This window comes from Stegodyphus dumicola, chromosome 2 (assembly GCF_044657685.1).
Source record: "Stegodyphus dumicola isolate Sdum_Otavi_A_Nest chromosome 2, ASM4465768v1".
NCBI classification, from domain to species: Eukaryota; Metazoa; Arthropoda; class Arachnida; order Araneae; family Eresidae; genus Stegodyphus; species Stegodyphus dumicola.
This window is the reverse complement of record NC_140769.1, coordinates 192,645,112-192,664,032: the sequence shown is the minus strand read 5'-3', so window position 1 is coordinate 192,664,032 and position 18,921 is coordinate 192,645,112. Positions and strand designations below refer to the sequence as shown.

The 18,921-nt window shown below is 32.9% G+C and overlaps 1 protein-coding gene across 1 annotated transcript; it reads left to right on the top strand.

Moving 5' to 3' along the window:
* Window positions 1-527: 527 nt before the first annotated feature.
* On the top strand, window positions 528-13,167 carry LOC118196506 (neprilysin-2-like). The gene is made up of 5 exons (XM_085810339.1): window positions 528-639; window positions 5,320-5,382; window positions 9,294-9,392; window positions 12,546-12,622; window positions 12,863-13,167. Exons 1-5 carry the CDS (start codon window positions 613-615, stop codon window positions 12,960-12,962), a joined length of 366 nt encoding a protein of 121 aa, XP_085666465.1. The 5' UTR covers window positions 528-612; the 3' UTR covers window positions 12,963-13,167.
* The last annotated feature ends 5,754 nt before the right edge of the window (window positions 13,168-18,921 follow it).

The window sequence follows — 18,921 nt, the reverse complement described above, 5'->3', positions numbered from 1 at the left end:
AAAATTTTTAGACGATTTCTAATTAGCTAAGTTCTTTCCTGTTTAGATGTGATTCGTAGTATCGCTATAAAATTTTTGAAATGACAATAAGCTTTTAGAAAATTGTGTGACAAGATGCGATTCTATCTCTAATTTCTCACAGCATACACTCATTATATTTATTTGAGTGCGCTATTTTCGCAAATAGTTTAAATACCGTTAATTCCAAGCAATTTCTAAATTCTGTGTTGAAGAATGTCTTTATAACAAAATTAGCTATGAATGAACTCATAAACCTGCGGTGAATTTACATATCTGTTTCAAATTATTTCCCCAGTTTTTTCGAGTGCTTAGAGTCATTTATTCTATACCTAAATTTGGAAGACAATCATGTGTGTTGCGAATTTATATGACGATCATTTAAGACAATAATTGCCGTACTTAAGATTACTTCAAACAAAGTGGAAAAGGTGTTTATGTTTTATCACCTGTACTAAAGTCGGTACTGGTATTAACATTTCAGGTCGCAGGTTTGATAGAAAGGGTAATTATGTAAAATGGTGGAGCAGACATGCTAGCAGAAAATATAGAGAAAAGTCTGGGTGTATCATAGAACGATACAAGAACTACGCAATGAAAGCTGGTGCATTCACACCTAAGGTAAGAAACATTAGATTTTCTTCTTCAACAAATATGAGAAAATTAATGAGACAAGCGAAAAACAAATTGTTTTAAATGTTTTCATATATAATATATTTGTACACTCTTTTCCAGTCTTAACGAAATATTAAACAAACAAAGACGAAAATGCAAAGGAAAATGTATTCCTTATTTTAACTTTACTAAGGCTTTGATAATGAAATCATTTACCGGACAATGATTTAATATCTGATTCGTATGTTAGGAATTATATTATTATTTTACTTTAAGGCAACCGAACCCGTTCGAAAAGCCGATTTTGACTAATGATCTCAATTTTTGTTTTATTCAACATTTTTAAAGATCATATGTTTAGCTATCAAAAACGACTTGTATTTTCTTGATATGCTGATTAGAAGTAAAGAAATACCAGTTTTTCTAAGAGACGGCAAACCAGGTTACTGTCTGCCACACTGGAAGTCAAGTTTAATGACCAAATAAAAAATTCAGTTTTCACCCTCTTTTATGTTATATTTTAGTTAAAGAATTTTAATCATTTCTTTATGTCTGGAGAATCTAGAAAAGTATTTTTATCACTTGTTTTCTCATTTTCATTCGGCAACGTGAATACTTGTGTATATATGTCTTATATATGCAACTTTAATCTGAAAAAATTTTAATTCGATTTTTGATAATGTTTTTATAACTTATTTTCACAATAACTCTAAAAGTTCCTTATAGAATCACTTGAAGTTTTGCACACAGAGTTTGTACATTTTAATGCATGATGTAGAATAGGAGTTAAAAAATTAAGCTTAGAGAATTTAAGTTATATCATTTTTCCTTCAATAATGTTTGTATTTTCTTTTAATTTTTTTGAGTGTTGACTAACGTATTTGGCCGTATATTACTTGCAAATCAATATCTTCCAATTATTCTACTTCACTGTATGCCTATGGTTAGCACTGTTGCGTTCTACGGGTTGGTGGATTTGGAGTGATTGATGACAACGCTTGATAAAGATTCAAAACACAATTTATTCGTCCGTATTACACAGGAGAGTTCCAAAGACACATTTACAGCCTTCGAAAAACTAATTGAAACACGCTGAAATAATTAACAACACAGCCTTCCGACTATAACGGCGAAGACAGCTTCATGACAAAGCACTAAAGTACAATTTCCGACTCTGTCGATCAGTTCCTAAGTTAATCTCTGAACTCAGAGCATTTCTACTGAACTCATGCCCTCAAGATACTCTTCACGATAAACTGCTACTCGGCGTACAGGCAGGGTATTTATAGCTTTTGACCTGTCTTCAAGAACATTCTGGGGAAAACCGGTAAAAATTCGTTCTAGAATGTTCTCGCTCCGTCCATAGATATCGCCAATTTTGTCGGCAAATGCTGCCAAATGGACTATTTCGTGCCAAATCCTTCCATTCCTTGCCATTTTCTGGCAACCATAAACCCGCTTTGCGGGGAAGCTATTTTACCGCAGCTGGGCTTTTCGTAACATAAAGTCAAAAATGTGTTTATATCATCATTATTTTCTTGTCAGTGATGGCTAATGATTTTGTAAATTTCGAATCTAAAGTTTTCAGTTTTTTGTATAAATTAAAAAAAAAATAATGAATTTTTTAATCACTTTTACAATTGTTATATTTAAATGTGAGTGCAATCCAAAAAAGAAAATCTCATAAATTTAGAAATATGACAAACATTTTGAAAAAAATGGCCCTTCGAACGAGGTCGGCTTAAGTGAAAAATGAAATATGGCTTTTGCTTATATTGGGTTTATTAGAATTTTTATGTTTAATTTTCCCAATATCTGTGTTTCTCTTTAGCGTTTCTTTGCATAATTTGATTATTTATATTCTTACACTTTAATTGAATAGGGATCGCTAGATTAAAATTTATTAAATTCTACTAAATATTAAAATTTAATAAAAAATAACTTGAAAAGATTTATCAGCTTTTGATGTAATGATATATTATTCAAAGTATAAAAGAATTCAAAATGTAGGTAATTTAGATTATACAAGATAATCTGCAGAATGCAACACACTATTGACTGAAATAATTAAAATAATCGAAGACTGATTTTTCCTAAACAGGAAGCAGAGTATAAGCAGAGAAATTACTATTTGAAAGATCGTTAAAATAATAATGAGCAGGTAGTAATTCGATAAGAAATATTTCAGTTCCTTTCTAAAATCTTATGAGAAATAAAACTGCTGAGTATCTGAAAAGCTAAATTTTAATTTAGCTTTTCTTTCAGTATGTCTTCTGTTTAGTTTTACCGACAAACTAGTTTAGATGGGTTTAAGTATGTCTATTTATATTTACTAGTTTAAGTATGTCTTCTGTCTAGTTTTACCGACAAACTAGTTTAGACGGGTTTTGATATAGAGATGAATATCTCTCTTTGATGCCAGGATCATAAGTTTATTGATGTTGCAATGGATAATTAAAGATATATTAACACTTTAAAATGAAATTTATGACGATTGTCAGAATTTCTTATATTCCAAATTTTACTAGGTCAGTGTTTCTGAGACCACTGTGTGTCGTTCTGAATGTTGTATAATGTTCTTGAAATATTTTCAAAATATTTCCTAAAATCCAATCTAAATGATTTGAAAATAAGTTTGGAAACAGAAAAATTTAGTTTCTTAATTACAATCCAAGTAAGAAGGCATTCGCTTTCAAATCCTTACTTAGCTTCCAAAAATAGTTTTCATATTTGTATAATGTACAGTCCAAAATTCGTGTGTTCATACGACATTTTCTTCCATATTAATTATATAGGTAATGGAAACGGATGGGTATTGTTACCTTTCATGAGTCAGCGCTGCTTTTAAGCTAGGTCTAAGGAAGCAACTAATATACGTTATAGAGTTTGACTTACTTTGGGAGCATAAACTAGCATCGAATTCTTATAGCGAATTAACGCTGTGTCTGAAATGAGCTACAAAGTCTTCAAAAGGTTTTAAACAAACCTTTTTATTTAAAAACGTAAACGCACTTCTCCTACCTGACATGATCAACCACCACTTGTGGACGTAACTTAAAATAAAATACCACACAGTATAACACTGAGTTGGCTCAGTATCAACTCAAATAACGGCAGCTGTGACGTAAAGCCGAATAATTACAATCTGGTCCGAACTTTCGGAGCTAAGAAATATGCTCTATGTTACAATTTAAAAACCTCAGTTTAAATACTTTCAAATTGATTTGCACTCTGGTGAGTAAACGGAAAGGAGACGTTATAGTAAAGGTGTAACAATAATCATAATAACTTCTTAATTTAAATAATAATAACCTTATAACGTCATTCTTCCGACCTGTGCTTTAACCTAACCATTACTGACAGATTTTGAAAGCTCTTGAGTCTCTTATACAGGTAAATCATGTCCAAATCCTTTTTTATTTAGACGGAAGAAACAAATTTTAGTTCTTTTTGTATTCTTTAAATCTTGCAACGAGTAATGTTATTCAACTTGAGATAAACTACGATCATAAACCAAATCACTTAGATCTGACTGCGTTAGTTTACGAGGCTTAACAACAGCATTTACTATATAATTACTGACTTATTCAATTCATCATTATATAACTCATTCCCAATGCCATTACCATTTTAATTTTTAAATATCAACGGATCGTTTAGATTACGTGTAGGAAGTTCAAAATCATGATGCATCGGTCTTGTAGCTAAGGACAGAGAGGGAAATGCAACTGTATATGCAAACTTTTAGAATATTCCAGAAAGCCGATAAAATTGAAATTCGAAATTCGAAATGTGTATGGGGAGCTCTATTCATTCATCATGTTGCAGAAGAGTTGAAGATTCATTCATAGGAGGTACAGTAGAGAGTAAGCATTCATTGATGGTCAAACTTTCAGTCAAAATACATCTCAAAAGTATGTTTTCTTTTGTTAAAACGCTTAGGTTAGATTACTTAAATGTGACAAAGAACGAAAGAGCTTTTTCTCTAAGGGGACAGATACTTTTGTGAAGGAATTTCTAAGGAAATCTGGCCCATATTTTACGAATACAGAAAATCAAAAAATAACCATACAGCCAATGCCATTTAAAGCTTATATTTGCCAAAATAAGGTTACACCCTTTCTTCCTAATTTTGCATAGAACAGCCCACTGCCTTGGAAAAGCTATGTAGTTTTTATTTTAATTATATTTTGTATGAGACTTAACGAAAACCAAATGGATTTCAATGGATATTCACTGCTATAAGTGAAGTAAAAAAGTAACTTTTGAAGAATGATCACAAAATCTGGTGGGCTTCTGCAAAGTGTAAAAATAATATAGACCTAAGAGTAAAAAGAGTGAAATATTTTACAAAATTTAACTAAAATATTATAATAATGAAAACTTCTGTTGAAACAATTTTTCTAATTATTTTCCATCATTATATTGTATTTTGGAAGGAAATATTTCACAGAAGGAGCTCCTGCCCTTCTATGTAGAAAAGAATGTAACCAGAAATTATTATATGAGAGGTTGTATAATGGTTAAACTTCTAGAGAGGTAGTACAAGAACACAGAAGATTTAAGAAATTTGACTTCGTCTTAACAAATCTGAGTATAAAGATGTATTATATATATGCATATTTATGTGTAATATCTAAGTATGTGTATTCTGTATATGTATATATAATCTTTTATCTTTCATAGATTAAACCTAAACTTTTAGTTGACGGTACTGCTGATACTATAGGTCTGAAAGCAGCTTATTGGGTAAGAAATGTCTTTCAGTTTAATAAAAGCAATTTAATAAATTACTAAACATTATTCATCAATACAATATTTCGAATAACTTTGCTAATTCCTGCCAGTTGTGACTATTCTCTGACTGTTACAACTAATTTCTGCCAAAGGCGAGGCAAGGAGAACTATGATACTATCTATATAACTAATAATCTCAACAGCACCTTCAAATTACAGAGAAAACTACTGAAGAATTGAACTTGAGCAAACTCATATTCTATTCATCTGGTCTTAGATTTCCCTACCTCCAATTTTTAACCGTCCTCCATTTCCTTCAGTCATCTTAACTCATTCATTGCTTGTGAAAGTTAAAATAGCAAAAATCTAAAAGGAAAATGCTGTGTTATTTTTAACCTAAATGCTTTCTAAGATGTTGATAATAAAATTGAAGTAAACGTAATAGTGTAAATTGCCCAGACAGTGTCGAATAGCTTTGAATACCTCTTACCACGATCTTGATACCTAATTCTTTATCATGAAGTTGAGGTGGATTGCATTCTAACATCAAATAGTTCATTCTTTGGTCAAACGTTCTTTCTTATAAAGTTTTCGGGAAGAAGTAACCCTTGAGAATAACATTCCATTGGCTGTAGAGAGCTGTGTGCCGCAGCTGTCTTCTGAAATTCAACGATAAGCTTCAAATATCGACTTTTTGTATGTTGTAACTCTTAGATGCCCTTTTCCAAGTCTTCTAAATATAGCTTCAGTCTCCTGAAATTGTTTCCACAAATTAAAGTCGACACTATTTCAGACATTAATGTTTAGGCAAACCTAAATTCATGCAATTTGATCTTAGAGTGCCCTGCTTCCAATATATTAAAGGTTCCCCACCTAATTCAACCATCTTAACCCATTCATTGCTCATTAAAGTCAAAATAGTTTTGCAGAAAATGATGCAAAATTATTTCAAAAAAATATTTTGACTGCTACGATTATTACCATTGAGTACAACCGTAGTAAGAGCGGTCTAACAAGCTACCGCTTTTTATGTCTACCAATACTGCACTGAATTTATATATACGAATACAGTTACGTACTCGACATCAGCGCTATTGCTTTATTATTTGAATTTATACCTTCTAATTTTGGTTCTATCGAAAATCAGAAGGGGTGTAATTTTTCTTTTAATTTTGAATAGCAGTGTAATACGTTACTTGGATTACGATTCTTTTAATTACATCGAACAGAAGTATCAGAAAGCTTTTTAGAAAGATACAAATTGTTAAGTACCGTGTAAATTCATGACAACAGTTTATTTCTTTATAACACCCTGTAAGTGAAAATGCGCTGATAGCTTCAGAATAAGATACAAGGGTACGAAATAGTTCCCGGACTCATCATTTGCATTTCTCATAACAGTCACTGGATCTCGACAGAAGCAAGCAGCTATTGTGAGGCAGGATACTTAGTCAGTCCCAATGGTCTGAGAGCTTTTAACGCTTAAATTTTGACATGCTGTTTAAGTTCTGTCTTCTTACGGTTTTGCTTACTTATCGTGTTATACGGAAGGCATAACGAGATAACAATACAAAAAAAAACAGCAGTAAATTTAATTTCTGGATGAATAATTGGAATTTCAATCTGCCCTTTTATACTGCATTGAAGTATCATTGGTGTTGCTTATTATGCGCGAATGCTGTGAAATATTAATTTGCATATCTTAACATGTTCCATCTTTCATGCATTATCATTCAGGTTTTCATGCAATCAATCTTTCAGGTTTATAGTATACTTCGCTCGTGTTATAACTTTAATGGTCAGCATTATCTGCTTTGAAAACCATAAAAAATATAACGTCCAAATAAGCTACAAAGTGGTTCACTGAAATTACATGAATGTATCCTAGGTTTCACAAAATCGCATGAAGTACAGTTCTTTAAATTTCTACACAATAAGATGGAGACTGGATAAATTTTATCAATTATGCCAGTTAACTTAGTTAACTTTTTGAATAGCTAATTTGTAGAAATGGAAAATGCCGAAATCTCCTCGAAGTTGAAATTCTCGGGTTTTAATATTTCAGAAATCTCCCGAATTTTTACGCGAGAATAATAAAACACAGAAAAAAAATATACTGAGTAACATATAAATAATTGCTTTAAATAAAACATAAAAATATTTTATTTATATATTTTTATATTTTATTTTAATATTTTATTTAAAGCAAAATATGTAATCTGCGTTCAATCAAAAATAAAGAATAGTTTCTAGAAAAGACCTTTATATTTGTTAAGACATTAAGAATGAAGTTTGATGAATATAAAATCAAATATCAAATTAAAACCAAATTACTTGGACCATGAGACTAATTTTATCCATTGAGAACCAAACTAGCTCCAAGTATTAATTCAACCTTTTTTCTTTTCTTTTTTACATTTTCCAGAAAAATCAAATGTAATGAAAACTTTTTAAAAAAAGGATTGTTTCGAGAGTTAACATTGTTCAAGAGTTAGAATTGATGGTAGTTCTGAAAAGAAGCCGAACATTACAATTGGTAGGCAGTTCGATTCATGCGCACAGCCAGTGTGTATACCCTACAGCCATGAATGCCTATAAAAACCCAGCATTCGGTTTTTCATATCCCAAATTATTAGGATGATTTGAGAAAGCTCAGTGCAAAGATTATTGGAAAATTCTAGAAGATTCTGTTAGATTTCATACTGACACAGTGGGGCATCTTTTGTCGTCGGGATGTGATAGTGGTGACCCAGATCCCTATAAATTATAACAATCCTATGCTTTCCTTACTAAAAGTTGCTGTCGGGCGCCAATAAGCTAATTTTACCAAGTTTTGAGACGTAAAGTTTGATACATTTTTGTCTGTGGATTCGACTTTTAGGATCTCGAAAATTTTTTCTTTTTAGATTCGAGTGCTTTCAGCATTCAAAGGATCCATCCTTACCAGTTTGGATTGCTTGAAGAAATGAATCTGCGAAAATACATTATAATGACAGATTGTACTCGAACGCAGATCCTCCATCTGTTTTGGGATCAGAAGTGCAAATTTAGCTGACATGTAAGCACAAGATTATCAAACGACAGTTTTAAGGTTCAGCCTTAACGTTTCAAAAGGCGAATTGCTAATAGTGTCATTAATAAATCTTCATTCGCTTCAAACTTCCTTAGCTAGTTGTTATCACCTGTTTCATTTTCTACTTGTCTATTTAAGGCAAAATACGCATCATCAATCATCATCTGCTTAAGAATAGGGATCATCGAGTCATCTGCTTAAGAATAGGGATCATCGAGTCATCTGCTTAAGAATAGGGATGCCTTCGAGAAGGGCTTTCTGAGAGAAATTTGCTCAACATATGGGGAAAATCCATTACAATATGCATGTTGTGATTCTATTTGCTTGGATTCGAAGCTTCAACTAGGACCACTTGCATTACAGCAAAATATTTGAGGGTTATCTGGTTAAGGGGAGGAATGCTTTCATGAAAGATTCTTTAAGGGAAGCTGGCTCTTAATTAAATTCCCGATGGGTAATGGAGAAATACTTTATTTCAAGAGCAAGAGCAAGTACACTAAAAACAAGCAAATTTTAAAATGTGATTCCACAGTGTTTAAATACATACTTGAGTGAGCTCCTTTTCTTCGAAGAAATATAAACTGATTATGGAATTATTCAGAAAATCTAATAATACAAAAAGAAATGAAACAAAAAGTGAGATACTAATTTTCCATTAATCCTCCTACTGGAGAGGGAAAGATACGACAAGTATTAGATCTTCTGAAAGTCACAAATAATTTTAAATTGAAAGCCAACATAAAGCCTAAAGTTTAAAACTCGGGCTGGTTTCAACCACAGGTTATTGTGCATAATGAATACTGTGCATTACAAAAAAATTATATACATTTATTTTCCTATTTTATTACAGGCCTATGAAAAGTGGGCATCAGAGAGAAAGCCAGAAGCAAAGCCGTTGTCAGTATCTAACTTCACACCATATCAGTTATTCTGGATAAGCGCAGCGCAGGTAAGCCTATTTTAAGTTAGCTATTATAGTTTATTGTATGTTATAAGAGTGTAAATTTAGCCGGAAGTATATCAAAATACACTTATATATCCGTGAAACGAAAATTTAGTCTTAAATCAGGAAACATAAAGTTTCATAAAATTAGCTACAATACTGAAGATGAAATAAAATTTAAAGCCCTTAAAAATGTGTGTAGAAACTATTTCATCTCCTCTATTAAGTTTCGATAAAAGCGTAGACTATAATCCAGAAGTACTTAATATTGTAATTCATGATAAAATGTTCCTAAGCATATATGATTCTTTTAGACGTCTCCAAGAAAATTGTAGAAAAGTAAATTATGAAAACGAAGGGCAAAGTCGGAAAGTTTAAATAGTTATCTTGACAATTTAATAACGGTCAAAACCTTCACTCATTTTAGTTGATAGATTTGCTCTAACTACTATCTCAAATCTCGACTACTATCTCAAATATACAACGAGTTTCGGTATAAGTGGAAGAACAATCCGTGGTAAAATTTGGAAATTATAAGAAATAAAACTTCAAAAACTGGAAGACAGTGCTCTAAAGATTTAGGTGCACCACTTCCTTCAGGTGCTACGTTTTAGCTAAATCATATCTTTTTTGTTTTTATTGGGCGGCTGAAAATATACGAGTAATGTTGAGGCTCTGACGTACAAATAGAGCGCATGTATGAATTCACATCTGTCATGCTGGACACCTTCCCGGGTGGACAAAAACTGATGCATATGCACAAGATTAGATATTACAAAATTTAACATTTTAAAATGACATAACAAGATTAAATATTACAAAATTTAGCATTTTAAAATGACATAACAAGATTAAATATTACAAAATTTTACAAAATTTAACATTTAGGCATAATATGAGACGTAGAACTGAAATATAGAAAAATCACTGGTATGTCATTTCAGAAAAAATCTGATTTGGGGTCAAAATATCGATGTTAGAACAATGTTATATGTAAATCTCATACACATCCTAAGTCGTGTACAGACATGAAAAACGCATGTTAATTTCATCAATTGGCCCAGTAGAATGAGCGATATAGAACTGTCCTATATTTTTGTGCAGAATATATGTATGCTGCACAAAATATACATATTATAAGGTATTTCTCCCACCTTCTTAGTGTACCTTCGTGGTGTGGTGGTCTGCACACAGACTGTTGATCACATCTTGTACAAATGCACACCATTTTGAAGGTATACCCTTCAAAAGAGTGATGCCGATTTTTCAAATCTTGGATGGTCCGAGAAGATATTTGATATTTTGCAATTCACTGGCTAAGTTAGATCGCGTTTTTCGAATACGACCAAGCACCCTAGGCCATATAGCTAAGGTGCTAGGTCGGGTAAGGGTATAAGGTATTTCTATCACATTCTTGGAGTGCCTTCGTGGTGTGGTCGTTTGCACACTGGGCCGATATTCCAGAGTTTCACGAGGCGATTCCCGGCGAAGGCTTTGTTAATTTTCCATCTTTCCTGCTTCCAAAAAATACCTAATGTCTCCACAATATATATATATATATATGTATAGTACAAGATGAATTAATTCATAATTTTTGGCTAAAGCATAACCACAATTCTGTTAAGCCTAAAAAAGAACACTAAAAGAATACACCAAAATAAATTTAATAATAATCATCGAAAAAGTCGCTAGTGACTCTGACTGTCCTACCGAAGGGCCCGGGTATGAATCCCGAAGAACGCATGGATGTAAATTATCTGTCCCTTCATAGAAGGTAACAGTAGCCGCCCATTAGGTGCCTCCATAATAAAATGACCACCGCTCCTGGCCTTAGAACTGGTGAAAGCTTAAAATAATCATTGCCTCTCATTTAAAATAAAAATTAATAATAATAATTATAATAATAAGACCAAATTTTCCATTTCTTATAATATCTCTTCAACACAACAGTTTTTGAAACCACAAGTTGATTACACTATGTGTTAGAACCTCAAAAGAAGTTAACAGGACAGCCACATTTCTGAGCTGTGATATGAATAATTTAACAATAGGGGAAAATTTTAATTAAAAATATAATGTTATAAAATCTATTTATAATTTTTTTCGGAGCAGGAAATGAAAAAACTTAGCAATATCCTTATTGGGATTCCAACTCTGTGCCTCCCGAATTGTAGCCAGATGTGCTTCCATTTACATTACGAAGCACGCAATGAGGAACGACAAAATTCCTTACATTGTTGCCCACTTAAAGGGCTGCTGGGAAAGAGGGAAACATAGTTGTCACACGTAGGGTGGTGACGAATATCCTTCCACCATATTTTACCACTTGTAGAGGTGCCACTTGTACAGTGATTTTGATTTCCTTTTAGAAACATGAACACTGCGATGTCCAGGCAGAGACCCGAATTAAGGACTTTGTTCGCTTTTGGCCAAGGCATCCGCCTTATTGCTTCCAGTTACATCACGAAAGCACGCAGTGAGGAAGGAGAAAATTCTTTATAAGCTTTATTTTAATATTGCTATAAAACTTACCGTGACATTTAGCGTATTAGTTAGCGTTTCTCCAAACTTTTAGCATTTAAGGTTTCTTTTATTTATGTTTGTTACTTTCATTTGATTTATTTTTTAGTTTTAATATTAAATATATGTTAACGATTAAAAAGCTGATTGGGGAAGAATTAGATACAATCGAAGACATTTTAACCTATTGAACTCTGCTTAAAACAATGCTTGTCAGAGACGTAAACTTTTAATGCGCTGCAAGTTGCCCATTTTTGCTCATATTTGTGTCCTTTTGCAATTAATTTGGATGAAAAAATGTCGACATATTAGCAGAAGAACAGGGGGGATAAAAACGTGAAGTTTTCAGTTCAAAGGTTTGAGAATGCATCACTTTCGCTTTTTGAAATAACGCAGCTTAAAGAGATTTATTGTAATACTAATTTAGATATATCTATTATTCTAAGCACTTTAATGATGAGTTCATATTTGCATTTTAAGGAATCTGTAAAACAAAGTTAGGTGTGTTATCTTTTGCTCTTGTCTTTGGTATAATTTTATTAGCAATATATTTAGTCGCTCAATCTATTTGAATCACTTTGAATGTAATGTTTTTAAAAATGCAACATTTTCAATAAATTTATGCTAAATTTCTTTAAGGTTTGGTGTGAGAAGTTAGATCCATATTATTTGATTCGTACTATTCGAACAGGATCACGCATCCCACATAAATTTAGGTAAGCACCATACGAATTTTTTTCTAATTTGGAATTGAAGTTTCCGTAATGATACTCGCGTGTTATTTCAGTTTGAAGTAATTACTTTTTATATTAAGCATATTTTCATTTTTAGAATTATGCAATATACTTAATGTACATTTTAAATTGATTAATTAGTAAAACGTTTGGCTACAAATTTAAAAACTTAAAATCGCATTATGAACGATGGAATTTAAAATATTATTTCTTCTGTTTTAGAGTGGAAGGTCCTATGTCTAATCTGCCAGAATTTGCCGAAGATTTTGAATGCTCAAGCGGTAAAGACATGAATCCAATAAGGACATGTAAAATTTGGTAAAAACTAACAACAAAAATGTAAATTTAAGATAAGGTTTTGTTGGTATATTAGTATTCTTGCATTTAGTAACATTGCATTAAGATTGCGTGCAGTAGCATAAACTGGTGATGACTTATTGCAAATATTATATAAAATATTTCTAAACAGAGCTACAGCCATGAGCAAATTCATTTGTTAAAATAAAATATATTTTTGCATCCTTCCACCCTGTATTCTCCTTTTTATTTTGTTTATTGTACATTTTCTTTAAATATCAGCTTTTCACGACAAGAAAGACGTTAGTTCCCCCCCCTCCCGAGGAGCAGAACAGAAAATATAAAACACCAGCAATCTCTTTGCCTGGATTCGAGTTCTGGACCTGATGAATGCTAGCTGCATATGCTTCTATAGTCGTGTCCATAAATTAAAGATAATTCAGAATCACACGGAAATCGAACTCTAAAGTAAAATTAATTTTCACATGTGGAATTATCGCACACACCTTCGAGAATAATATGGAATTACAGGAAGTCATTAGATGACGCCGATAGTACGTCATAATGACCAGAGTGTAAGAGAAGTGCATGTAAAGAACGGTAGCAAAGAAGAGACAAAAGAGTTCTGTAAGCCGCTTAGTGCTACAACCGAATAGTTATGACACAGAATATGCATGTGGATGATTTTTTACTTGGTAGAATTATCGGCCGCCTGGAATGTGGGCATACACAGATGGGAGTATCCGTAGAACTTGGTCTCGTAAAACTTGTTATCTCTGGAATTTGTCAACGATTACAAAATGTTGGAAATGTCAGTAGGCGTTACAGTACAGGTCGCCCCTTGTTACAACATCGAATGATGATCGATATTTGGCAATAGCTGCCAAAAGAAGCAGACAGAGCACAACATCAAATCTGTCTTGTCAGCTATCTTCAGCCACGGTACGACAGTTTCAAGGAGAACCGTGTACAGACGTTTTTTGATTGACTTATATGCTCGCAGGCCTGTCAGGTGTGTTCCGCTCACGGCAACTCACTGTCACCAGCGGTTAGCCATGGGTATAAAATATGCAATATGGAAATCGTCACAGCGGGCTTGTGTGATGTTTTCCGACAAGTCCAGATTTAGCTTGCAGTCTGATTCCTGTCAGACTTTCATATGAATAACTCCAGGTACACGTTATCACAAAGACAACATCACTGAACGACACCTTTACGGTGGTACAGGATTGCTCTTTTGGAGTGGAATTATACTGAGCTCCAGAACAGGTCTGCATGTTCAGATCGGAATTATGACAGAAAATTTATCAGTACATCAATTCTGGAACATGTACGTTTGTTTAGGTGTGCCATGGGCGCAGAATTTGTGTTTATGGATGACAACGACCGTCCGCTCCGTTCAAACAATGTAAAAGAAAAACTTCAATCGGAGGATATCACCCATATGGAATGGCCAGCATTCTCACCTGACTTGAATCCGATAGAGCATATGTGGGACATGCTTGGCCGATGAATTGCAGCTCGTCAAGCACTTCTTACATGTATACCGGGACTTCGGAGATAATTGCTTGCTGAGTGGAGTAATCTATGCCAAGATCAGATCGATATGTTGATACTCAGCATGCCTAGACTTTGTAACGCCTGTATTTCATCATCTGGGAGACACAATGTATTAACCATCATATCAACCATGGAATGTTAAGTTTTTGCAAGGAAAATATTTTTTGTAATTGCTCTGTCAGCAAAAATAGTAGTTTTTAAGAATGGTATCGTACATACTACATTTTTTCGTTATTCGTCTTTAGTTCAATAAATGGGCTTTAGGAATAAGTCACGTTTGTTTTGTTTCTGAACCTTTATTTGCCGAAGCTGGCATTATCCTTAATTTATGGACATGAGTGAAATTACACAACGAAAGCACGTGGGAAAGAAGAATAAAATTCTTTACATTCTCCGCCACTTAAAGGTTATTGGGATAGAGGGAGTAAAATCGTGGAATCCAAAAGATGATGATTTATCATCCGATATATTTTGATTCAGTCCGCTACGTTTGATTATATACAGATTATATTTTGATTGATGTCTATTCTTTTCTTGAGTTATTTAGAATTTTTTTAAACCTGAAAATACGAGGATTCAGCAATGCCCTCGCCAGGATTCAAACTCCAAACTTCTCTACTATTAACTAGAAGGAGTTCCAATTACATCTTAGAGGCATACGGTAAGGAAGGGGAAAATTCTAATATCAATATGACTCCATCCTAGATGATGAATAATGCTAGAAATAAGTTTTCATCAAAAGAATATTGCTCATCAAAAGAAATATATGAATATTTATTGATTAGTGCTCTTAATGGAATTAATTTTACAGAATTTAATTTTAATTTAATTCTGTCTGCAAAGAGAAATTAACATAAAATGAGTCCCCTTTTGCTTTCATTTTCCCAAAATTTAACTTTCTTGCTGTAAACCAATAAATCTGAAGTTTTAGTAAGATACTGAGTTAAACTATCTGCTCTCTTTCTCCTAAAAAAGCAAATTCTGTCAATAGTTCGATTCTAAAATGTAGATCAAGCATTTCAGCTAGTAAATGTATTCTTCCATACCTAGTTTGCTAGAAGAATCTGTCGACAGGCAAGCAAAACTGTCCCATCTGCCAATATTCAATTGAATTTTAATTTTGTCCACCACAAAAGATGTAATTACGTTAGAACTAAAAATACGAATGTTTTGATAGCTTTAATTCTTGTATACGATGGATTAGAGAAAAATTATTTTGAATAAAAATAATTATGATACTGTGATGATTCTCGCAATTATATAAAATCATTTTGCTTTCAGCAAATGATGAATTACCATTTGTTTAACTAATGGTTAAACAATGAAAACATTTTTAAATGATTATAATATGTGTATATCAGTGATTACTGGTGCTCGTTTTCGGGTATTCTGTTATGCTAAAAAATATCATGTTGAAATAAAATGTCTAGTACTTAAAATCATTCCTATTCAATCAAAATAAAGAATAAAAAGTTCTGAAATAAATGGATGACTAGAAATTGACGTTTCGTTTCATTTTAAAGATCGATTGTTTGAAGATTATTTTTTCCAGCTTTAACTGAATAGCTGCTTTGATTAAGGACTTCCATCCTCAACCAGCTATAGCTAGAAAATGTAGACAATTTGCAGAAAGATTCAGTTGGTTTTGTCAGAACTTGATCATGGCAGAGCACTCGAGTTTATTTGCTTAGCAAAAATATTGAGAGAAATATATACTACTCACAGCATATTGGGCATACGGCAAACAGTAGTGACTACATATTAACTGCGTTATCTGTTTTGGCATATTAGCATAAACACAAGGCGATAATGCAATACCTATGCGTGTGTACAATAAGTTATGATACTCATCTACAAAAAGTATCCTAACCTATTGTAGACATACTATATAAAATACTAATATAAGTTTATGAAAGAGCAGATAGCAGCAGCTGTGTTATGCATTAGCTGAAATATCATAAAAAAGAGTAGACTATTTCAGGTGAATTATGAGGACATCAGAGGCTCACAATAAAGATAGAGTCGTTTGGTTATTTTGAAGCAGGAGATGTGAAAAAGGAGCAATGCTCTCGCCGGATTCGAACCTGGACCTCTCGAATACGTGCCTAGGGCACCAAGTTACACCAAGATGGCATGCTGGAAGAAGAGAGAAAAACCCCTTTTAACCCTTTGACTACGAATTTAAAAAAAATTACCCCGCTTTCTATTCAACAAATGTCATGAATAAGGCAAATTTAGTATTTGGGATTTTTTTGACAAATGGTTTTCAAGCCAAAGGCTGGAACACATATTTCCCAGCCGTAATTAATGGTGGTATATATATGTCCACACGTAGCGATCGACCACACGAAAACTTTATTATCGAAAACAGGTTTACATTGTATGGTGCAGGATAGAAAGCATTCTTTGCATAACCCAACATTACACATTGAACAACTCATATTCGTTCTTTTTTCTGTGCTCATTTGTGTACAACGAGCATAGTGGCGTCTTGATTTTCTAACTATTAGAAGATGATCCCCAACATTCAGGAGGTTCTAAGTACTTTTTAAACCATCAGTAGCTTTTAAATTTTTAGTGGGACATATATGTCCCGTTAGCATATTTCACAAGTGCACATCTGTGTAGCCACCGAGGGAGTGGCTTCTAGGATGGACCAATGGGCATCCAGTAATATTTCTGTCGTGTCACATGACCTTTCGCGCGTTTAAAGATTTAAGGAAGATGACTGAAAATATTTTGCCACGCAATTTTCTGTACAAAATAATTAAAGCCCCGTCGATTTCTTTTCAAAATTTTCATTGCGAAGTTAGATCAAATATAAGCAGTTGTGAAGATGTCACTACCTGGTTGAAATAATTTGAAATAAATACAAGCACATGTCGGATACTCTGCAAAAATATCCATGTGAAATATTACCATAAGTGGTAAATAAGATGAAGAAAGAAATATGTGATAAACATCTGAGCCCAAATGCTATCTTTACATAAAACTATGCTTATGAGAAAAATATTTACACCAATTATATATGTAAATAGAAGTCAGCACTTTTTATAGCAGTCTATATGAAAAAGATGTTCTATAATAATAGGCAATGCAGAATTTTATTCAAAGTGAACTTTACTAATTTGCATTCGTGTACATTTAGTGTGCTAAATTTCACATACTGCTCACTCTTAAATATACTGTCTACACAAAAAATACTCATCAAACAGAAGGAATTTATCTTATTCACAACGAATATATTCAATTTATTCACATATAACTTTTAATGTTAACAATGCATATAATCAGATCATACACAATATGTATTCTGAATCTTACACTTTAAAAATCAAAAGAATGCAAGCACTGAAATAACATTAGATTCATTAATCCTTCTCCCAGCTCAATAAAAAAATATATACACTTGAATTCTGTTAATCCAGTGTTAGTAAATTCATAATATTCGTGCCTAATTGTAGCTTGAGTCATCTTCTCGATGCAAAGAACGATAATATGCCGTGAACATCAATCCAAACATCAATGCGTGATAAAAATCACGAAAGTGAAAGGTGAGCGATTAATAAAACTCATAAAACGAAAGCACTACGAGATTTTCTACTATTATGCCATACATTTATAAATATGAAACAAATGCAAATTAAAACCTAAACAACCTACGCTCACATGCACGAGGATTTAGCGTCACAAGAGCAATAGAAGCTCATTGGTCCATTTTCGAAACTCCTCCCTCAGTGGCTACGCTGATGTGCACTTGTGAAATATGCGTCCCGTTAGTTATTAAAGGGTTAAAAGGCACCTGTGGATCAGTGGACCCAGTCAAACAAATGCTGGTGGTGACGAATTATAGTTAGTTCGAGCGCCATTCGTAGTCATTAGCTTATTTTGAAGCAGAAGTTGTGAAAAATGTATAATTCCCTCGTCGGAACTCGAACCTGTACTGCATTCTATCCGGACGATGCAAATTTGAACGCAATGCAATTAGAATATAATCACTATAGCATTTTTATAAAAATAAAGGAGACTAGAATGTAACAGTATCATCACATCGGAAGGTACAAAGTTAAAAACCCATAATTTTTTTTAAAAGAAAGATGATTTTCAATTGTAGTTTTTCAAACCGTGTTCACAAGAAAAGATAGATGGACGAAAAACTGTGTGAAACTGCAGGTATGAAATATTTCGCAAAAGGTCCTGTTTCCTTGAAGGATCTTAAGTCTTTTATTTTGGGATGTGTTTTAGATCCCATTTTAACACATAACGCAAAGCAATTGTTGAAAAAGTATAATATAGATATGGCAGTTTTCAGGTGGATTAACGCCATTAGTTCAGCCTTTAGATGTGTATCAATAAGTCATTCAAAGAAAATTTAAAACAACAAAACACTGCGCAAAAAAAAGGGGGGTACAGTTCTTAAACCT